Source organism: Ruditapes philippinarum, unplaced genomic scaffold (genome assembly GCF_026571515.1).
Source record: "Ruditapes philippinarum isolate M1 unplaced genomic scaffold, ASM2657151v2 ctg623_1_1_1_1, whole genome shotgun sequence".
NCBI lineage: Eukaryota > Metazoa > Mollusca > Bivalvia > Venerida > Veneridae > Ruditapes > Ruditapes philippinarum.
Genome location: NW_026856414.1, coordinates 360,485 through 381,197, shown reverse-complemented (window position 1 = coordinate 381,197; position 20,713 = coordinate 360,485). Strand labels below are relative to the sequence as shown.

The following is a 20,713-nucleotide window of genomic DNA, read 5'->3' as shown; positions in this document are numbered from 1 at the left end:
ATCGTTTCTGGAACATTATTTTTCACAATCTTCAGTACCAATAATTTTTAACCATTTACAACCGGAATTTAGTATATAGCAATAAAGGATGAATGATTTAAATAATCTAATGCCCAATATTTAAAAAAAAATAAAAAATAATAATAATGTTCCGGAAATAACCAATTTGCTATGATATTAGCCGATGTTAGAATTGTTTCGGCGGGAAAGCATTACAGTAAGACTACCTTAACTATTGTGTAATCACTATACCAAATATACTGCCATAGTCTAATTTTGTAAAAGAACTTGTCAATAAAAGCACATTTTTATATATAATTTAGCTGGTTCAGAAACTATTTGAATTTTGATCATGCCTAAAGTGCTGTGTTAAACCTTCATATTAACTTGACAAATGTTAACTTTAATTTCTCTATGAAATTCTGAACAGTTGATGGCTCCCATTTGTAAGAAGCTAAAAAAAACATGACTGATGACATTTCAATTTTTTTGTTATTCTTTCTCAAAGATTGATATGTTGCTAGCATGTGACATGTTTCAAGTGTGAAATGTAACTTTTAACAGGAAACCTGATGAATAATGATGTTTCCATCACAACATAGAGGAGACTGTCAGATCAATGAGCCTCCAAATATAAAATCATCTATCAATGACATTTCCTCTTTCTCTTATTCCATACTCTAAAAAATTTCTCTCCAATATTTCTATTAAGAAACAAAAAGCACATCAAGACAGGAGGAAAAGATAAATTTGAAGTATTCTTTTTTCTTAGTTCTTCTATGCTTGACAAAACTGGTGCGAGATTTTTAATAATGATATACTTCTTAACCTTTATTATAGTAAACCTTTTTAGTTATAAATCTGGAATTGTTACTATTAATGTTAAGCCTGATGGTGAGAACATCAACACATGCTGTCTGATCTCAATCCAGTGATAACATGTTTTTAAATTTTCCCTAAAAATCATGATTGGATATGTGGATAATGCCGAGCTTGAAAGATGGACAAGTACATAAGTGTGGTAAGTAACAGAGCATTGAAACATGAGGCTTTCTGATTTGTACCAGGGGGAGGGGGCGTAGACCAGATACTGCTGGATTAAGTTATTGTATTCAGAGAGTAATTATAATAACACATGCACATGTAAAACATGTGTATCCGACCATATAAAAAAAAAAAAAAAAAAATGTTGAAAGCGCTTTTATTCTTACCAAATATAACATATTCCTATATTAAGGAGTGAAGTTCAGTGAATGAAAGATTCTCTATATACAAACGAAATATAAAATAATACACAAAACAAACGCAAGGTTATCCATGTATATACATCATTTAATACTATTGATTTGATGAACAGACTTAACCATTTAAATCTTACAAAAACATCAAAAAAACTTGAAAGCTTACAATCAATGATAATAAGTACAAAAGAATGGTTTACCTAAAAATGTGTCCATAGGACACAGGTGTCACCACACTCCACTGTTGACCCTAGGTCAAATATCTTTTGTGATACACCTGCTACAAGTTGAAAACTAAAAATCTTTTAATAAGTGCAAGAACTTTACAAATACTGAATAAATCCACAAACAAACCCAATGTGTATAAGTACACATGCTGACCCAACATTCTTGTAAACTTTTAGGCCTACAGGTCAAATTCTTTTTGAGCTATGCATGAACAAGTTGAAAATTGCAAATATTTACTAAGTCAAGGGCAATGACTCTAACAAATCTGAAAAAATCCAGGTGCACAGCTTCACAGTGACTTTGATCATTATTCCTGTAAAGTTGATTGATTCTAACTCTCAAGTTCTCAAGGAAAACATAACCCAACATAATAGAAACGGTTTTTACCAAGTCAAGTGAGATAACTCTAGAAAAATTGGATAAATCCACAATTGAAACCCCAGGTGCACAACTTCACATGCTGACCAATATTCCTGTTAAGTTTCATGACTCTAGGTTAAATACTTTTTGAGCTAGCACAGCACAGTTGAAAACTTTTACTAAGTCAAGGGCAATAATTCTGACAAAACAGAATAAATCCACAAGTAAAACCCAAGGCGCACATGTTCACATGCTGATCAACATTACTGTAAAATTTCATGACCCTAGGTCAAATACTTTTTGATTCCTGTACAGTTTTATGACTCTAGGTCAAATACTTTTTGAGCTATGTGCCACACAAGTTGAAATTTGCAAATTTTTACAAAGTCAAAGACAATAACTCTGACAAAACAGAATAAATCCACAAACAAAACCCCAGGTGCACAACTGCACATGCTGAGCTAAAGTTAAATGTCTCTAGGTCAAACACTTTTTGAGCTAGCTACATGCAACACAAGTTGAAAATTGCAAATTTTTACTAAGTCAAGGGCAGTAACTGTACAAATACTGAATAAATCCATAAGCAAATACCCAGATGCACAACTAGACATGCTGTGCAATGTTCCTGTAAAGTTTCATGACTTTAGGTCAAATACATTATCAGCTATGTGCGACACAAGTTGAAAATTGCAAATTTTTGCTAAATCAAGGGCCGCAGATGGACGAACAAGGGTAAATCTGAATGCCCCCCCTCCTCCCACAGTGGAGGCACAAAAACATCTTAGAATGCATTCTTTAAAACTAATCAATAAACAAAATGCTCAGCAGAACTGCCCCTCTAACCTGCTGAACTTCTTACATGAACTTGCCCAGCTCCCAATTTTTGGAACGGTCCATTATCAATTTTGAGAAAATTAATCAGCCAACAGTAGAAAGATAGAACATTTATTGCAAAACTCTGTAAGTTCACAAAGGGGTAAAACTCAGTCAAAAAGCAATGCTAGAGTTATGGCTGATGAACAGTGACCTACAATTATGAGCCTAAATACACATGTGAAGTTTCAAGTTTAAAAAAAATCATTGGTAATTGAGAATGCAAAACATAAACAAAATGTTTGTAAGTAATCTTCAAATAGTCGCACTTAAAATAATCAAATGATACAGATACTCACACCTATCAGCAAAATGCATGTGTATTTTATATAATAGTATACCATGATATGATTCAAGTACTTAATTATAACAAGAATTTGTAACAGAGTTACCAACGTCCCCCGCCTCGGGGAAGTTTTATATGAAGCATAAAATTGTGCTATTTCAAAAGATTTAGTTATGGATTTCAGGACTTCCAGTCCAAAATTATGATCAATGCTAGATCTGCAAATGCAACAATAAATTTATTAAAGAAATACTAGTAAAATGAAACACGGAATTTAAAATTCTATCATGTTAACCTTTGACCTCTAAGTGTGACCTTGACCTTGGAGGTAGGGGTGCAGGTGTTGTGCATGACATATCGTCTTATTAATATTACTATTTGTGCCAAGTATTTTCAAAATCCCTTGAACTATGTAGAAGTTATAGATCGGACACAAAATATACCCTATAACACACTATGTCAATCTTTGACCTCTAAGTGTGACCTTGGAGGTAGGGACCCATGTTTTGCGCCTGACATATTATCTTATTATTGTGATTATTTGTGCAAAGTATTTTTAAAATCCCAGGTTATGGACTGGACACAAAATATACCCTATATCAGACTATGTAAATCTCTATGTGTGACCTTCACCTTGGAGGTAGGGACACATGTGTAACGCATGACATATCATCATTGTGACTATTTGTACCAAGTATTTTTAAAATCCCTTGATCTATGAAGAAGTAATAGACAGGACACAAAATAAACCATATAACAGACTCTGTTAACCTTTGACCTCTAAGTGTGACCTTGACCTTGGAGGTAGGGGTGCAGGTGTTGTACCTGACATATTGTCTTATTATTGTGACTATTTGTGCCTAGTTATTTCAAAATCCTGAAGAAGTACAAAATATACCCTAAAACAGACTATGTTAACATTTGACATTTGACCTCTAAGTGTGACCTTGAACCTGGAGGTAGGGATGCAGGTGTTGTGCATGACACATTGTCTTATCATAGTGACTATTTGTGGCAAGTATTTACAAAATCCTTTCATCAATAAAAAAGATATGGACCGGACACAAAATATACCCTGTAATAGACTATGTTAATCTTTGACCTCCAAGTGTAACCTTGACCTTGGAGGTAGGTGACCGGTTGTTGCGCATGACACATCGTCTCATTATTGTGAACAATTGTGGCAAGTATTTACAAAATCCCTTCAGAGATAAGAAAGTTATGGACCGGACACAACATATACCATCAAATAGACAATGTTGACCTTGAATGAGCAAGTGCGACCTTGACCCTGGAGGTAGGGGTGTGGTTGTTGCGCATGACACATCGTCTTATTATAACAAACATTTGTGCCAAGTTATTTCAGATTCCTTTGATAAATGAAAAAGTTATGGACCTGACACAAAATATACCCTGTAATAGACTATGTTAATCTTTGACCTCCAAGTGTGACCTTCACCTTTGAGGTAGGTGACCGGTTGTTGTGCATGACACATCGTCTCATTATTGTTACTATTTGTGGCAAGTATTTACAAAATCCTTCGATCTATAAAAATGTTATGGACTGGACACTAAATATACCCTGTAATAGACTATGTTAATCTTTGACCTCCAAGTGTGACCTTGACCTTGCAGGTAGGTAACCGGTTGTTGCTATGACACATCATGTCATTATTGTTACTATTTGTGGCAAGTGTTTACAAAATCCTTCGATCTATAAAAATGTTATGGACCGGACACGAAATATACCCTGTAATAGACTATGTTAATCTTTGACCTCCAAGTGTGACCTTGACCTTGGAGGTAGGTGACCGGTTGTTGCGCATGACACATCGTCTCATTATTGTGAACAATTGTGGCAACTATTTACAAAATCCCTTCAAAGATAAGAAAGTTATGGACCGGACACGACATATACCATCAAATAGACAATGTTGACCTTGAATGAGCAAGTGAGACCTTGACCCTGAAGGAAGGGGTGTGGTTGTTGCGCATGACACATCGTCTTATTATAAAAAACATTTGTGCCAAGTTATTTCAGATTCCTTTGATAAATGAAAAAGTTATGGACCGGACACAAAATATACCCTGTAATAGACTATGTTAATCTTTGACCTTGGAGGTAGGTGACCGGTTGTTGCGCATGACACATCGTCTGATTATTGTGAACAATTATGGCAAGTATTTACAAAATCCCTTCATAGATAAGAAAGTTATGGACCGGACACGACATATATCATCAAATAGACAATGTTGACCTTGAATGAGCAAGTGTGACCTTGACCTTGGAGTTAGGGGTCTGATTGTTGCGCATGACACATCGTCTTATTATAACAAACATTTGTGCCAAGTTATTTCAGATTCCTTTGATAAATGACAAAGTTATGGACCGGACACGAAAGTGTGACGGACGGACGGACAGACGGACAGAGCCTATTACTATATCCCCCTTTTTTCTTCGAAACAGCGGGGGACAAAAATTGTAATATACATTCTTTCATTCAATTAATATAGTCAATTTCAAGATACAGTCAAATGTGTATTATATGACTGTGCAAGGGAAACGCTTAATCCAACGGTCTTTTAAGACGAAGCATGAGATTTAAGTCAAAATTTATTTATGATATCTTTCCCTTGCAAAGGGTGTGTTTTTCAACTACATTTATATAAATTATTATAATTGACTTCCATATTTTGGAACTTATTGGAAGCCCTCAGATTTGCTTAGCTTTAAATTTAGAACAACAGTATGTTTAAAGTTTTATGGATTTCAAAATCACAATACAAAAATGAAGCTACGCACAGTATAGAAGATGATGATGCATAAATAATAAATAACAATATACATGTACAAACTGAAAAAAACCCATAAAATTATATCAAAATGTTAATGGTTTTTGAGTTTCAACAAAAGTTCTGACAAAAACAAAAATACATACAATGTATATCAACAATAATGAAGATCAAATGACTACAAAATTTACATTCTTAGACGCTTCACACTTTTCCCTATTAAACAGATTGATTCATTATTACACGATATATGCATAGCATAAAAAAGGAATGCTTACACGTTATATGACATCAAATATGACTTCAATAAACCAAATGATGTTAGAAAAATTTACAAATTAGGAATATTTATCGATATATCGCCAATATTTGTCATCCGATATCAATGTATCATCAATATGCTTTGTACTTAATCAATGACAGCTCTAACACCAGTACTACCCTTATGTCTGCATGTAACTATCAAATCATACGCTTAACCAAATTGTCAAAGATATACCTTGCAATCTTATTCCTAGGTTTTTTTTTAGATATTTTCTTTTAATTGAAATAAAGAGACCTAACATTTTCATGAGATAATGATGGCAAATATTTTGACACACATGCATTTTCTTATACTTCTTAAAAGCAAAAATAATTAATACAATGATTAAGTGTTCACATAATGTACAAAATTAACAAATTGAATACATTTAATACACTGTTACCATTCTTTAACACTTAATTCCTCAATTTGCATAATCAACTTGCCTTGCTTTTTGTACAGGAGCAGTCCATTCAAAGTTTAGCGCATTTCAAAATCAAAGTTCCTAAGTTGAGCAGTCAACAGTACAGACCCTGGGTTTTGTTGGTTATTGTCTGTTTTTTATGCTGATTTTAACACATTTTTCATGTTTGACTTCAATTGTCACAGAGAATATTCCTCAAGGATAGAACCAGCTTCCCCTTGATTACCAATCTGATGCTCTCCCTATTCAGCTAAGTAGGCAGACCCTGGTCAGATGGCATGGATGTGCTCCACATGAAAGTTGGTATGATCACATATGTATGTTATTATAGCTAAGTGCAAATACATGTAAATTGAGAATATTGAATAAATGTAGGTTCAAAACCGAATTTATTGAACAAGTTGAATAATATTATATTAAGTGAGCCTATAGCCAGCAAAATATTATTTAATTCAACAAGTTCATTAAATTCAGTAATACACCTACACAAATATAATATATGTTATTTAAAAAGCAAAAGAATAATTTTTCATTGACGCGCCTATTGTGTAACGCTATCATTTAGCGCGTCTTTACACTATGTTTGTGTAACACAAATGATGTCACATCAAAATATATGCACTGCCATGCACTTTTACGGACTTGCAAAATCGGCACTGGTATCTGATAAAGAATTTTATTTCTTCTCATTGATGTGACTGGAAGTTCAGGTCAATTACTAGGTTGCCTGATTCTGTATCTTCTCTATTCCTTGACAATCCAAACTTGTTAGAATAATCATGGTACTGCATAATTTCTTCTTGGTTTGCTTTCATAAATTCCTGCTCATGGTATTGTCCAGGTAAACCAGATACTGGGTTTTGAACTTGTTGGGAACCCTGCTGAACATGTCTTATTCCAAGGTCAAGAGCTGAATTCACACCAAGCTGGGCACTTGCACTTACACCAATATGCGCGTTTACAAGTCCTTGATATCTTTGGTAAGGCTCTGAAATGTTCGTTACATATGTTGAACTAGGAGATGGTGTTTGCCTTTGCAGAACTAAACCTGTTGAATAAGGTTGAGTCATTTGGTCAAAATCATTCTTGACAATATCTGGTTGTTGAAAAGACATTCTCCTATCCTTCATTGATAAATCATATGCATGATGAACTTCCTGGTTTTCCATAACATGGTCAGAAGTTTCAAATTTCCTTTTTCCTTTTTCTTTCTTGACGCCAGGCCGATTCCTTCCTGTCCAGTCATCATGATCGCTCACTGAGACTTCATTCAATTTTCCACTTGGTTTTTTCTTTATTTTTCTTTCCTTGCAGGGAAGAACTTTCGTTCCCTCGGCAGGTTTGTCGATATCTTCCTGCTTCTGGAAGAGTCCGGTAAACACGGAAAGGGGCATCTGTCTAGCACCATCATCAGACTCTTTCGGGTGATTGGACATCAAATGACCTCTAAACTCTTTACTTACGTTGGTCCCAAAATCACAAAACTTGCATGGATAAACTTTTAAACCCTCATGCTTTTTTGTTTCTAAAATGTGTTTTCTTATGTTTTCGTGTGTATTACAGGCAAAACTACAGTATGGACATTTAAAGGGTTTCGAACCAATATGAATCCTCATATGGCGTTTTAAATGCGTTCTGTTACCAGCCTTGTACGTGCAATATTCACAGTGAAACTTCCGTTCATTCTTATGAATTTTTTCATGCCTTCGTAGATGATACTTTTCAAATGCAGCAAATCCACATGTGTCACACAAATATTTCCTTTCATTGTTATGGGTGCGTCTATGTGCATTCAACTCGTGCCTAAACGCAAATTTCCAATGACAACCAGGGTGGTCACATTTCATATCCTTCGTTCGATGTCTACGTAAATGAACGGCTAACTGCTTCTCAACATAAAATGCCTGACCACAAACATCACATATGTGAGACTTTTCTTTATTAGCTTTCTGTAAAGCATGAAGCTCCATATGCTCTTCATAGTTAGACGGCTTGTTGAAATGCTTACCACAAATGTCACAATTTCTCTCCAAGCAACCAAAATGCTTCAGCAAATGTTTACGAAGTGTGTAATTTGATTTGAAGGTATTTGGACAAATTTTGCAGAGAAATGGCCTTTCATCAGTATGATTTCTCAAGTGAACCATCAAGTTATTCTTCTTGATAACTGTATCGCATTCTGGACACTGCAATTGTTCTTTATAGCCAACATTTTCTACTGTTTTAAGAAAACCCGCAAACTTCTCTCTTGTAATACTTTTATAACCGTTCTGCTTATATACTTCTTGTTCTGTTGTACTGTGAAAGTGCTGATAAGCTGTATGGAACTTACAGTATTTCTCATCAGTGAATTTCTTTTTACACACATCACACTGAAAATATTGATCAGTACTTGTTTTAGTATCCCCAGACAATTCAATATTAGCTTGATGTTCTTTACTCAACACATGTAACTTTAATGCTTTTTCTGACAAGAAAACTGTATCACAAAGCTCACAAATTCTGATTTTAGCTGAATGTTCCTTCATGTAATGTGGTCTTAAATCATCATAATCTGTCACAGTAAAAGAGCAATGATTACACTTAATACTCTTTTTATCTTTTGGAGAATATCCATATGGATCTGCCTTTTTCCTTGACCTCCGTTCTCTTTTCTTTCTTTCTGTTGTCCTTGACCCCCATTCTTTACCAGTACTGCTATCAAGGTCAGTGACAAGGTGAAGGTTATCTCCCTCAAAGTACTCTTGACGTACATCCAATTCATCAATCTGTACTTGTGAAGATTTTGAATTATCACCTTCATCTCCTGATGTTTCTTTCCTAACATTGTCTAAATCTTTAGGTTCTTCTCTATCACTTTCATCTTTTCTTGTTTTTATTTCATTTTCTGTTCTTTCACTTTCTTTTTTTTCAGCTTCATTTGATTCAAATTTCAGCTTGTTACGGTTGTGCAGTGCAGATTTCAGATGCAATTTGTAGCTATGTTTGTCAGCAAAGGCTCTGCAACAAATGTCGCACTTGTATGGCTTTTCTGCCAGATGCCGACGTCGCATATGAATCAACAGCGAACTTATTGAGGATGATTGGTAATTACATTCAGCACATTTTGGTCTGTTCCTCACACCTATCTCCCTCTTTAGAACTCCTGTAACAACTTTGCCATCAGCATGTTTCAGTTTAATATGCCTCTGTAAACGCTCATAAGAGTGCATCTTTAGTCCACAGAACTTGCAAATGCAACCTGCATGACATTCTTTAATGATACAAATTTTGTTGCGTTTTCCGATTTTTTCGATATGTTCAGTGGAATCAAAATGTTCAGCAATTTCTTCTCTTGAGTGAGTCTTAAAATGACAAAGCGTGCACTGTATCTCCCCTACAAGATCTTCACAATTTTCCTTATGATCTTCACTTTTCAAATGCTTTACAAAATCTTCATTACTATTGAAATAAAAGCGACATATACTGCACTGGAATGGACTTAGACGAACAATACACTTGTGATATTTTTTAACTAACTCATTGTGACCTTCTTTATCGGCTAATGAACGGTTGCTATGAAACTTCGTCAAAAGATGTCGTGCTAACATGTACTTATTATGAAACTTTTTATCACACACAGTACAAATATGAAGCTGAACTGCCACCTCTACATATTTCATTTCCTCTTTTGAATCTGTGTCATTTATATTTGTTGATTTGTCTTTTTCTATATCATCAATATTCATCTTATCATTATGTTCATCAAAGTACTCATCTGTTAGATGACTATCTTCATCATCTTTTACATCTTCTTCCCTGTCTTCTCCAATAACTTCATCATGACTCAAATTTTGCTGACTTTCCAATTCTGGCTCAGCATCAACAACAGTTTTACTATCATTTTCAGGATTTTGTTCAAGATTATCTCTGTTACCAAAAACATTTTCTTTATGGAGTTTTGAGCCACAATGATTGGAATATTGAAAACGATTCACAAATGTAATGTTACAAAAATTACAGATAAAAATCTTGTTTCCTGCACTTTTGTTTGCAGCTTTCTTGTCTTTCTTAATATGCCTAGGTTTATGTCCTGGTATGAGGGCGATGTTCTTCCCCCTGCTTAGTGGGCCTCGCCTACCTCGTATAGCCGTTTGAGGGGGTCTTTCACCTGGCGGCCACTTCCCACGATACCCATGTCTGAAAAATAATAAGACACTACATTGCAAAACATTTAACAACCAACAAAATATAACAAATTGTATTAACAAAATGATTAAATATTTACCCTATCAGCTAATGTATAAAAATTGATGTTTTTGCATTAACTTAAAATAATAAATGTAGGTCACTTAGAGAACATGACAGAATGGTTGTAACTCAGTGACCACCCAGAAAAAGGCTACCAAGTATATCATGTAAAATATGGACTATATATATATAATAATAAATCTATTTATTGACCATAGGCTGTTTTCGTTTTACTGCAGTGGTTATTTACAAGCATCTTCTGCTCTAGGAAAATTCTTTAAAATCCTCGAGTTTTTCCCTGAAATTCAATTTACATCAAGTTTTTACACCTTTTTGAAAAAAATACTGTGCTTTTCCCCTGGAAATTCAAGGGAACTGGTTCTTTTCCTACCAGGTAGAAGCAAAATCATTTTACAATGGTAAAATATAGCATGAAGTAAGAAATTGTTTCAAAAATCAATAAAGTTAAATGATGGCAAATATCCAAAACTTTTCCATTATCTCTGCAAATCAATTTCTGCAAAGTTGTTCCATACATTTGGTGACAAAATAGTTTAACAAAATTAACCTTGACATTTGTTAAATACCTCTGCTTTGCGTCATCATAAAAATATTAAAACTATTTCCATTTGATTAATTCATTTAGGTCATATCAAAATAAAATTTTCTCTAGATTTCTATTTGATGTTATAAAAAAAGAGTCTTGGTTTAATGCATGTCACAGCATCCACATATAAAAAACTACAAAGTATGAAGGCCCTTTTATTTTAAATGAAGATGTTATAGCCATGGATAAGAATTAAACAAACCATAATGAGATGCCAAGGGAAATAAATATAACTATCAATACAGATTGACAAAAAAATAGTCTGGTAAACCTAACTGACCTGGAAATTATATTTTTCTGACCATACCTGTATTTCCTATATGCCAAAGGTTTTTCTCCAGGTTTCCACTTGCCACCAGTATGATTACCAGGTGGCGCTCTAACATCCTCACCATCAGATAAACTATCCAGAGACATGTCATCCCCAAAATCAAAACCCAAATCCTCATCATCACTGAATGTAAGGTTATTCAGTATATTAGATATAGGTAATTGTGTGAAGTTGGAACTCTTGTCCGCTCTTGGATCAGATTTGCTCATAAGTTCCAGTGATTGAAAGAAATCATCTACTTGGTCACAGTCTCCTTTAGTAATTTGATCTTCATTTGGTAATTCATTGACCTTGACCTTATGATGACCTTCAGGCTTGAAATGTCCTTGGACAGGGATATTGTTTCTGTTTCCAGAGACACTTGCGCTTAGCAGACCGAAATCTTCAGTGAGTGATGGTAAATATGAACCTCTTGTATTCCCGGCTGTTGAGAATATTGGACTGAGACTACAAGATAAGGTATTAGTATCTATGGTTACAACAGACGTATCAGGTAAGTTCAACTGTGTTGAAATGAAAATACTCTCTTGATTGGTTGTTTGTGTTGTACAAGTCAAAATGTTCTTATAATCATCAGGGGTTGTCTCAAGTTGATTATCAGCTGTAACAATTGTTCCAGAGCTTAAAAAAGAGCTTTGATCATGAAAGGCAGAACTTGGACTGGTTGTAGTAAAAGCACCATAACTGTCTGTTTGATAAGACTGGTTCAAGTGTTGTTCATCTTGTTTACTCAAATCTGGAAAGGACTGGTTCTCAAATTTATCAGGTCCATCAATGCTGACTGTATTTTGTAAACTGGTATCCGGCTTAACTTTGCTCTTCCTTCCAGGACACTCATTCTTTTTATGGTTTATATAATTAACAAGCCCGGACACAGTTTTGTTGCATATGAGGCAGTAGTGAATATCTTCATCATCATCATCCATTTTGTGTTATGTCACTGTCTGAAATATAGAAAACAGCACTTTAACTTTTTAATATGTAGAAAATGCTGTCATTTTAAGGTCATGAAAGTTTGTATACAACTGTTTTGAATTTATACCAGAACCTGAACATGTTTTCTTTTGAAGCTAAAAAAAGAAAAGAAAAGATTTTGATTTCTTAAATTAATGATTATGACATCTTAAATAAACCAATGAAATACAGTAAACTCTGCTTATATGGATGTTCAGGAGACCACCCAAATTTATATTGTTATATCAAGATATTGCTATATCTGAGAGACAACCAAGGCAACAGCATCGTTATAAGCAGTATATTTTTATAAGTGATACCTTTTTAATAAGTGGAGTTTATTGTATGATGAACAAGGCAGTCTGAAGGACAGCTAAATCCCATTCCACAGTGAACATGAATGTATACTTCTTGACATTTTACCAACCATGACCTTGATGTTGTGCCATGCATATCATAGTTTCACGATGGTGATTATTTGTGCAAAGTTATTTAAAATCTTCCACAAAGTCAAAATGTTATGGAGAACATATTACCTTGACCTAAAGGGTGGCAACTTGGATGTTGTGGTCTGCAGATTGTGTCATGGTGGGGATCATTTGTGCCAAGTAATTTTAAAACCTTCGAATTGTCAATAAGTTATAGAGCCGACATGAAAAAGAGATGTTTTCACATTGGAACTTTGAGTGTGACCCTGTCCTTGAGGGTTGTGCTTATGTGATTATTGTGCTCTGCCAAAAGTGTCATAATAGTGATCATTTCTGCCAAGTTAATTTAAAAACATTGCAGCAGTTTAAATGTTATGGCATGGACTTTGTGTGACTTTGACCTTGGTAGTAGGAACCAAATTATTGTGCTCTGCACATCCTCTCATAATGGTGGTCACTTGTGACGAGATATTTTGAAAACTTTTCAGCGGTTTAAAAGTTACAATGTATAGAGCTGACACAAAACATAGACTTTTTTACATTTGACCTTTAAGTGTGACCTTGACCTTGGGGACAGCAACCTAATTATTGCGCTCTGCACATCACCTCATAATGGTGATCAATTGTGCCAAGTTATTCAAAAATTTTTTTTAAAAATTATTGAGCGAACAAGAATTGTAGAGTTTTTAACATTTGACCTTAAAGTGTGTCCTTGGGGGTTGCAACCAAATTATTGTGCTCTGCACATCGTCTCATAATGGTGATCACTTGTGCCAAGATATTTTGAAAACTTTTTAGTGGTTTAAAAGTTATGGAGTGGACACGACATGTAGACTTTTTAACACCTGACCTTTAATTGTGACCTTGACCTTAGAGGTAGCAACCAACTTATTGGGCTCTGCACATTGTCTCATTATGGTGATCACTTGTGCCAAGTTATTTCAAAATTACTTTTTTTAAGTTATTAAGCGGATACAAAAGTGATAGGACGGACAGACGGATCGACAGACGGAGGCCATTCCTTTAATCCCCTCCCCACTATGCTGAAGAGGATTAAAAAACTGCAGCAGCACATAAGTGAACATGTTAGTCAAATAGGATAATTCAATAACATATTTATTATATGTAGAAACAAAAGTAATGCACATATGTTTGCTAAGATCAGAAAAATAGGTGACAAATGCTTCTTGTTAATATAACAACATTATTATAAAGAGTATTAATTGAATAATTATTTCTTTGTAAGTTATACAAATAGCATTAATTACAATACTAAAAGTAAATTTCTATTTGAGAAAGATATATGGTTTATGTAACATGTACAATATACCAGCAAACACGGCACCTCTTTACTTAGATTTATCTTATCTTTGTTGGACCTTAAGTCCTTTAAGTGTCATGATGCCACTGTTATTCTTGCATATCAGACAGGATTATCTACTGTTTACACCGGTGCTAGAAAAACCTGTCTTACACCCCTCATGTAAGACAAGTTGCGTGTTCTGAATGACGTCATTCCCACGCGCATTTTATGAATGAAGTACATTCTTAGGATGACGTCAATGTGCCGTTAAGAATGAAGCAATATGCAAGAAAAAGAATAAAACACCGTCTTCCGTAACAGACCGGAATATCTAGCTCTAGGGTAACTGTTTAACGGAAACTCTGCAGAGCCTCGTTACTGCAGTAAACAGTTATCCTCGAGCTAGATATTCCGGACTGTACCGGCATCCGGTGTAAGATTGTTAAAAGATCAAATGGCATCAGTTTACTGATGACATACCACAAAAATTTATAAAATTTCACATTTGATGAGAATTGTTTTTATTACAATATACCAATAGAACAATAAACAGAAAACAGATGAAATGATTATCATTGAGGCTCATAGGGAAGACTGGGCTTGCCTAACTATGTTGCCTCTTTAAATAAAGCCTTTATTATTATAATTATTATCATATACATGTATATCTATCAATCTTAGAATAATGTAAAAACCCTGTCATTGGAACTTAAACATGTTTCCCATCTAAAAAAAAAATAACATGAAAGTTAAAAAAATATTGATAAAAAATGATAAAGGAAGTAAAGTTAAGATGTGAGGGCTTGTCAACTATCCCAAGACATGTTCAGTGGTAGATAGTAGTCTTAAGTTGCCATCAATTTAAATTTTAAACAACTGAAATTGCACATATTTGATAAATATTTTAATAGATAACAAGGGGGGGCCATAGATCCCAAGTAGCTCACAAAGCTATCTGTTACCTATAACAAGGTTATTATATTAAAGTTAACAGGACCTACTGTCCCGTGATTCAAATTCACAATGACTGTTCATGAATATCTAATGCAATTGCAAAGATTAGCTAGAATTTGCTATATAAGTTCATGTGCCTCAGGGCAGGGCTGATTTTGACCACAAGGGCTTAACAGTTTAGGTAAAAGACCGATAGATGATACTACATCATACCACTTATGATGGCTTTAAGCCTCATGGTTTTTTAAACTGCAAGAAAAAATTCCCTATCTAAATCTATGTAATTAATTTTGGTATTGGTAATGGACGCTTAGGAATTAGGAAATTAGGAAATTTGATAATGCAAAATTTCCTGAAATAGGATAGGGGCTTCCCCCAAATCATGTTTAAAAATAAAAAGGCGTACAAGATTTTGAAATTCCTGCTTTCTGTTCAGTGAGCTACTTTTGCAATCCATCCAAACCACTTGAACAACTGTGTTACGGGCCCACTAAAAGATCCTTTTACATGAAGTTTGATCAAAATTTAGAATTTGGTTTCAAATAAGATGTTGTTTCAAGATATTTTTGACAAGGGCTCAAAGTAGCTTATCTTTAGCATGGTGCGGTCATGTGAGCTAATATTGTCCAACAATATTGACCTGGCACTTCATTAACTTTCGTAAAGGTCATTTGAATAAACACTGACCAGTATCTATTGAATATATCTATATCGATATATTTCTTAACTTCACTCTTCAGTGAGATGTGGTGTATTGGTATAGATGTCAGACTACCGATCTGAAGGTCTCTGGTTCGATTCCTTACCAACACCATGTTATGATTTTTTTTTAAAAATTACTTGCAAGATTTAATTTCAAATCGTTTATCTACACCTGGTTTTACAATACCTTTTAAGTGGTTTTTTTTATACACAAATGTATTTTTTATTTCATTACAGTATCTTTCAACAGTTCACTTTGTGACATTAGCGTATACACACTATAAAGGCAGTAATTAAAAATGCTACACATATAGTACACACATCAAAAAGGTTTGCAATATTTTCAAGAGAATGGCAATTTCAAAATTAAATTAAAAATGAAATCGCTGATAAAGGATTCGAACCTACCGGTTTACGTCTACATTCTTCAAGGGCAACCCCTTTAGCAACTGTGCTAAGAGGGATGTTTAATTTACACTATTTTAACAATTGGATATTTACATTCGTAGATAGTAATGTTTACGAAATATACTGACTACAGGGTCAAATGCAAGAGTACCAGGTCAATGTTGTTGGACAATAACAAACCTTATTTTTAATGTTTCTTCACCTACAGTAACATATAATATAAATTCCAAACAAATGTGATAACTGTTGAAATAGTTTTATAGATTTCTAATAAAAAATTAAAGATCAGCTGCATTCCTTTAAGCTCCACTGAGATCAAAAGACTCAAAACATAAAGTTTGAAATTCTCCCACAGATCAAGTAATATACTGAAAATGGAAAAATCTGCAAAAGATAATAAGGAAATATACTAAACTGAATTCAATGTTTTTACATGATTTTTAGCCTGGTTTGAGTGAAAACAGGGTCTTTCAATGGTGAAAAGCATTGCAACACTTTCCATTTTTTTGTCATTTTGCAAAATAAAAATAATCATTCAAAGAAAACAGAGAAGTTATTAGTCCAGACTTTTATATAAAAAACCCAATTTTACAATTTCAATGTTGAAATAGATCTATACAGTATCTTATAAGCAATGTTAAAGCAGAATGAAAAATACAAGATCTTTATATTTTAGGTCATTATTTCTTATTTACTATCATGTCATTTGTTTATCATTTATCATGTAGATTCTATATACAGAAGCCAACCAAACATGGAGGGATATTTATTTAGAAGTTTATCCAACTATGTACCTTTAAAGTCTTTAGGTAATCCATTCGCATCAAGGGGGGTAATCCAACTTAAACCTTGCTTCCAAAGTTAGTGCCACTTACAGACCACCATACCACGTCATAATTTTCGTGTATTGCATCGTAATTAGAGTAATTTAACAGATGTGAATTAAGACAGTATAATGTTCGTATATTTATTTAACGCAAGGCATGAATAACATTACCTGTTTAAGCGCAGAAATCCTGAAATTGGAAGATAAAAATCTTTGTTCCTGCTAGTACTTCGTGATTTCCGACACAGGTGCTTGGTGCGAATGCGCATGCGTTAAGTCAGTAACCTCATTGTTATTACTTCCTGTGTCATGTCAAGTAAGAAGCAGAGCAGATGAAAAACAGAAATGTCACGATCAGTTCTCAATTTGATAAACGATAATTAAGAAAGAAAACAAGTTTCTATGTGGAAGAATGACAAGAAGGAAACAGTTCCAACCGAAGCGGTTAACATGTAAGTGCTGTCTTTTGTTATTTTATACTGAAAAAAGAGTTTTAAAACATGTGTATTGGATTTTGTCATGGTCAATTAGGCGCTTGTTTGTTTACAATTTAAATGTAACGGCAAGTTACTGTTTTATTGGGATTTGATTGAGAGGAAATCAAATCTGTAGCATCAATGCACTGGATAAAGTGTTCTATTATTTCTTTTTTTCTTACATTACTGTGTTGCTATAAACAGTTTAACATCTGCTGCATGGTTGAAAACTGGCATCAATCAAGAATTTCATAGCCATACTGTCAATCATTTGTCACCCGGGCTTTGTTCAGTCTAGTACGATCAATCTAGGTGTACATCAATCAAACACGGGTATTATTGTTTGGGCATTTGTTTAAGAAAGCAAACAAAAACCCAGGCAGGCTTTCAGCTGACATTAGCAGAAGATTTATGAATTTATGTCCCCACTGTTCATGGTTATTGAATTCAGGGTGGACTCTAAATGTTTTAGGCTATTGTCCTAAATTTCATCTGAGAAGGTGCTGTGCAACTGTTCACAAGTTCTAATTATATGCCTGAAACAGTTGATTCATGTAATGTTGCACAGAAGCTGCTATTTTTCTTGCATTTGAAGGAATATATTAGTCATACGAATAGTGAAACGAGAGATGCTAATAGATTACTGATTGATGGCTTCTTTTGTAACTCGCAGCACAACGGGAATAATGTCATTTATTACTTGTGTGCCAAGGTATGAAATCCATAAATAACGATTTTAATGGTGAAAACACATCAGACAAACCAAGTGGGGTAGGGTAATGATCGTGTATGTTTAATCAAATAAATTCTTTTATAAAGATTTAGATTGACATATGTTTCATGTTGACACTGAAGGATGGGAAAGGCCGATTTCATGAAAAGAGAAGTTGATGAGATGTAAATTTCACTGAAATTAGAGGTCTTAATATAAGATGCTTATTAAAGTTTAAGCAAGGCCAAACTGATATTAATGTTGAAATTTGATAGATTTGTTAATATTGTTTGAAATATTTTTTATGAGTGCAGATGATATGTATATCATGAAGTTTTTTTTTTTACTAGATTTTTTTTATGTAAAAAAATTAAATACAGTAAAACCCTTTTTAAAAAAAGCTTATGAATGGTATATATTAAGTGAAACTGCTTGTTTTGTCATAAAATAAACAGGTCAACAGTTCAACCTGCATCATTGCATTTATAAATTGAACTTCTTTGCAGTATATATAAATGTACTTGTGGGGGTTTTTGCACCCAAAAATTTATTATAATATGTAATCTTATCATTCATTCCATTGCATTATTAGCTGTCAGGTATCATGTAAAACAATTATTTTGATATTGTTAGTCCTTAATTGAGTTCCCAGTACGACATATTTCAAACATATGTACAGTATAATAGATAAATAGCATTTTTATGCACTCTCCTTTTCATACAAAGCTTATTATCTTATCAGTTGTTCAGTCAGAATTATTTTCAAACTGACTTTGATGTGAGAGCTTAATTTGTTATATCTCTCCCTTATCAAAAGGGTAAGCTGCAAATTTGTAATCCGAGAATGATAATTATTTGCCATTATATAGTGAATAACTCTTGTAACATTTTTTTTGAAAATTATAGCTTATACAGTTTTATCAGAGTAATTGAGATATTTGGTTTAACTTATTGATAATTGTTGTTATGTTTATATAAAAATACAGTGAGACCAACTTATAAAGACCAGTTTTTGAAAAATAAAGATTTCTTTTCTGGGGCATCATCCTTGTTTTGTTTTGTTTTTAATTGGAAGTACAGTTACATGAGCAAGCAATAAATGTACTTTTTACCTTAAAAGACATGTTTGATACAGGATCTATTTGTATATAATGGTCTTAAACTTAGGTTTTACTGTAATTTTAATATGATATCCTCATAAAGTATGAGTCAACTTGCTGAGCGTGAAATATGAATTTTCATCTTATATAGCTTATAAATCAGGTAGTGGTATTTCTAGACATTTTCTGCCTCTGCATGTGAATATTAATGACATATTTTCTTTCATAAAAAAAACATGTAAATTCCTGTAGAGATTGAATTTTACCAGCTGTTTAATATATATTGTAAAATTGTTTAATTTTCTTGTCATGAAATGTCATGACTTGTAGTTCATTTTTCTGTGACATACAATGAATATTTGTTGAACAGATTATGACATTTTAGTTTTAACACTTCTGATTCACACAAACTAATTTACTCTTAAATATCTAAATACTTAATATATGCTTAATTTTTGAGCAAGTAGGCATAAAAAAGAAACAGGATGTTAGATAAGAACTCTATTGAATTTTAGTTAACATGTAATGTAACTATCCTGAGTTTTACATCTTAACTGATATTTTATTTGGGCAGCAGATTGTCAACGCCTCATTTTAAAGGGGCTAAGAATTATATATTGATTTAAAACTGAGAAAGATGACAGTCATCAATTTGATACATATGTGGTAGAAAATCAAGATGATTTTCTTGTTATAATCTAGCCATTCAAATATATTAAACAACTAAGTGTGTCAAATTTGTGTTCATGTTTCTATGGTTTGTGTTGGTGACACTATGCTGGCCATGGAACTTACATGGATTCCCCTCTACTTTTTTTTCTTTCAAGAAAGAAATAATTTATAACAGCAGTAAATAATATGAGAGGAACACACAAAGACATAATTTGTTTAATTTTATATGGAAAGTATCAATAAAGCAAAATTTTTACTTATTTTCCAATAAGTAGGTAATTTAGTTTCCATGAAAAATTTGTGGTTGATTCAGGAATCATTTGTGTGTTTAATATTTATATAAAGTATACAATGATTCTGTGATTGTATAATTTTATAATCACTAGTCACAAAAATTGTCCATACATGTATAATATGATATGATCAGTAATAAGTCATACAAATTATACATATAATTTACAATGTTTACATGATTATATTTATGATGGCTGAATCAATCAC

The 20,713-nt window shown here is 33.4% G+C and overlaps 2 protein-coding genes across 2 annotated transcripts in view; one reads left to right on the top strand and one right to left on the bottom strand.

Moving 5' to 3' along the window:
* Positions 1-3,702: 3,702 nt before the first annotated feature.
* On the bottom strand, positions 3,703-17,529 carry LOC132746437 (uncharacterized). Its single transcript, XM_060735576.1, has 4 exons — positions 17,424-17,529; positions 11,654-12,621; positions 5,104-10,688; positions 3,703-4,616 (listed from the first exon to the last, which is right to left on the bottom strand). The coding sequence occupies exons 2-3, from the start codon at positions 12,601-12,603 to the stop codon at positions 7,196-7,198; spliced, it is 4,443 nt and encodes a 1,480-aa protein (XP_060591559.1). The 5' UTR covers positions 12,604-12,621; positions 17,424-17,529; the 3' UTR covers positions 3,703-4,616; positions 5,104-7,195.
* A 30-nt stretch (positions 17,530-17,559) lies between these two features.
* LOC132746438 (teashirt homolog 2-like) overlaps positions 17,560-20,713 on the top strand; it is a 113,155-nt gene continuing 110,001 nt past the window's right edge. The window contains exon 1 of the mRNA XM_060735577.1: positions 17,560-17,704. Within this exon, the coding sequence (XP_060591560.1) occupies positions 17,665-17,704 (40 nt within the window). The 5' untranslated portion in view covers positions 17,560-17,664. The remainder of the gene's footprint in view (positions 17,705-20,713) is intronic.

Coding starts and splice junctions, on each gene's coding strand:
- LOC132746437 (XM_060735576.1), bottom strand. CDS start 12,603: ATGGATGATGATGATGAAGATATTCACTACTGCCTCATATGCAACAAA. Junction 10,689..11,653: donor TTGGCATATAGGAAATACAG/GTATGGTCAGAA, acceptor ATTATTTTTCAG/ACATGGGTATCGTGGGAAGT.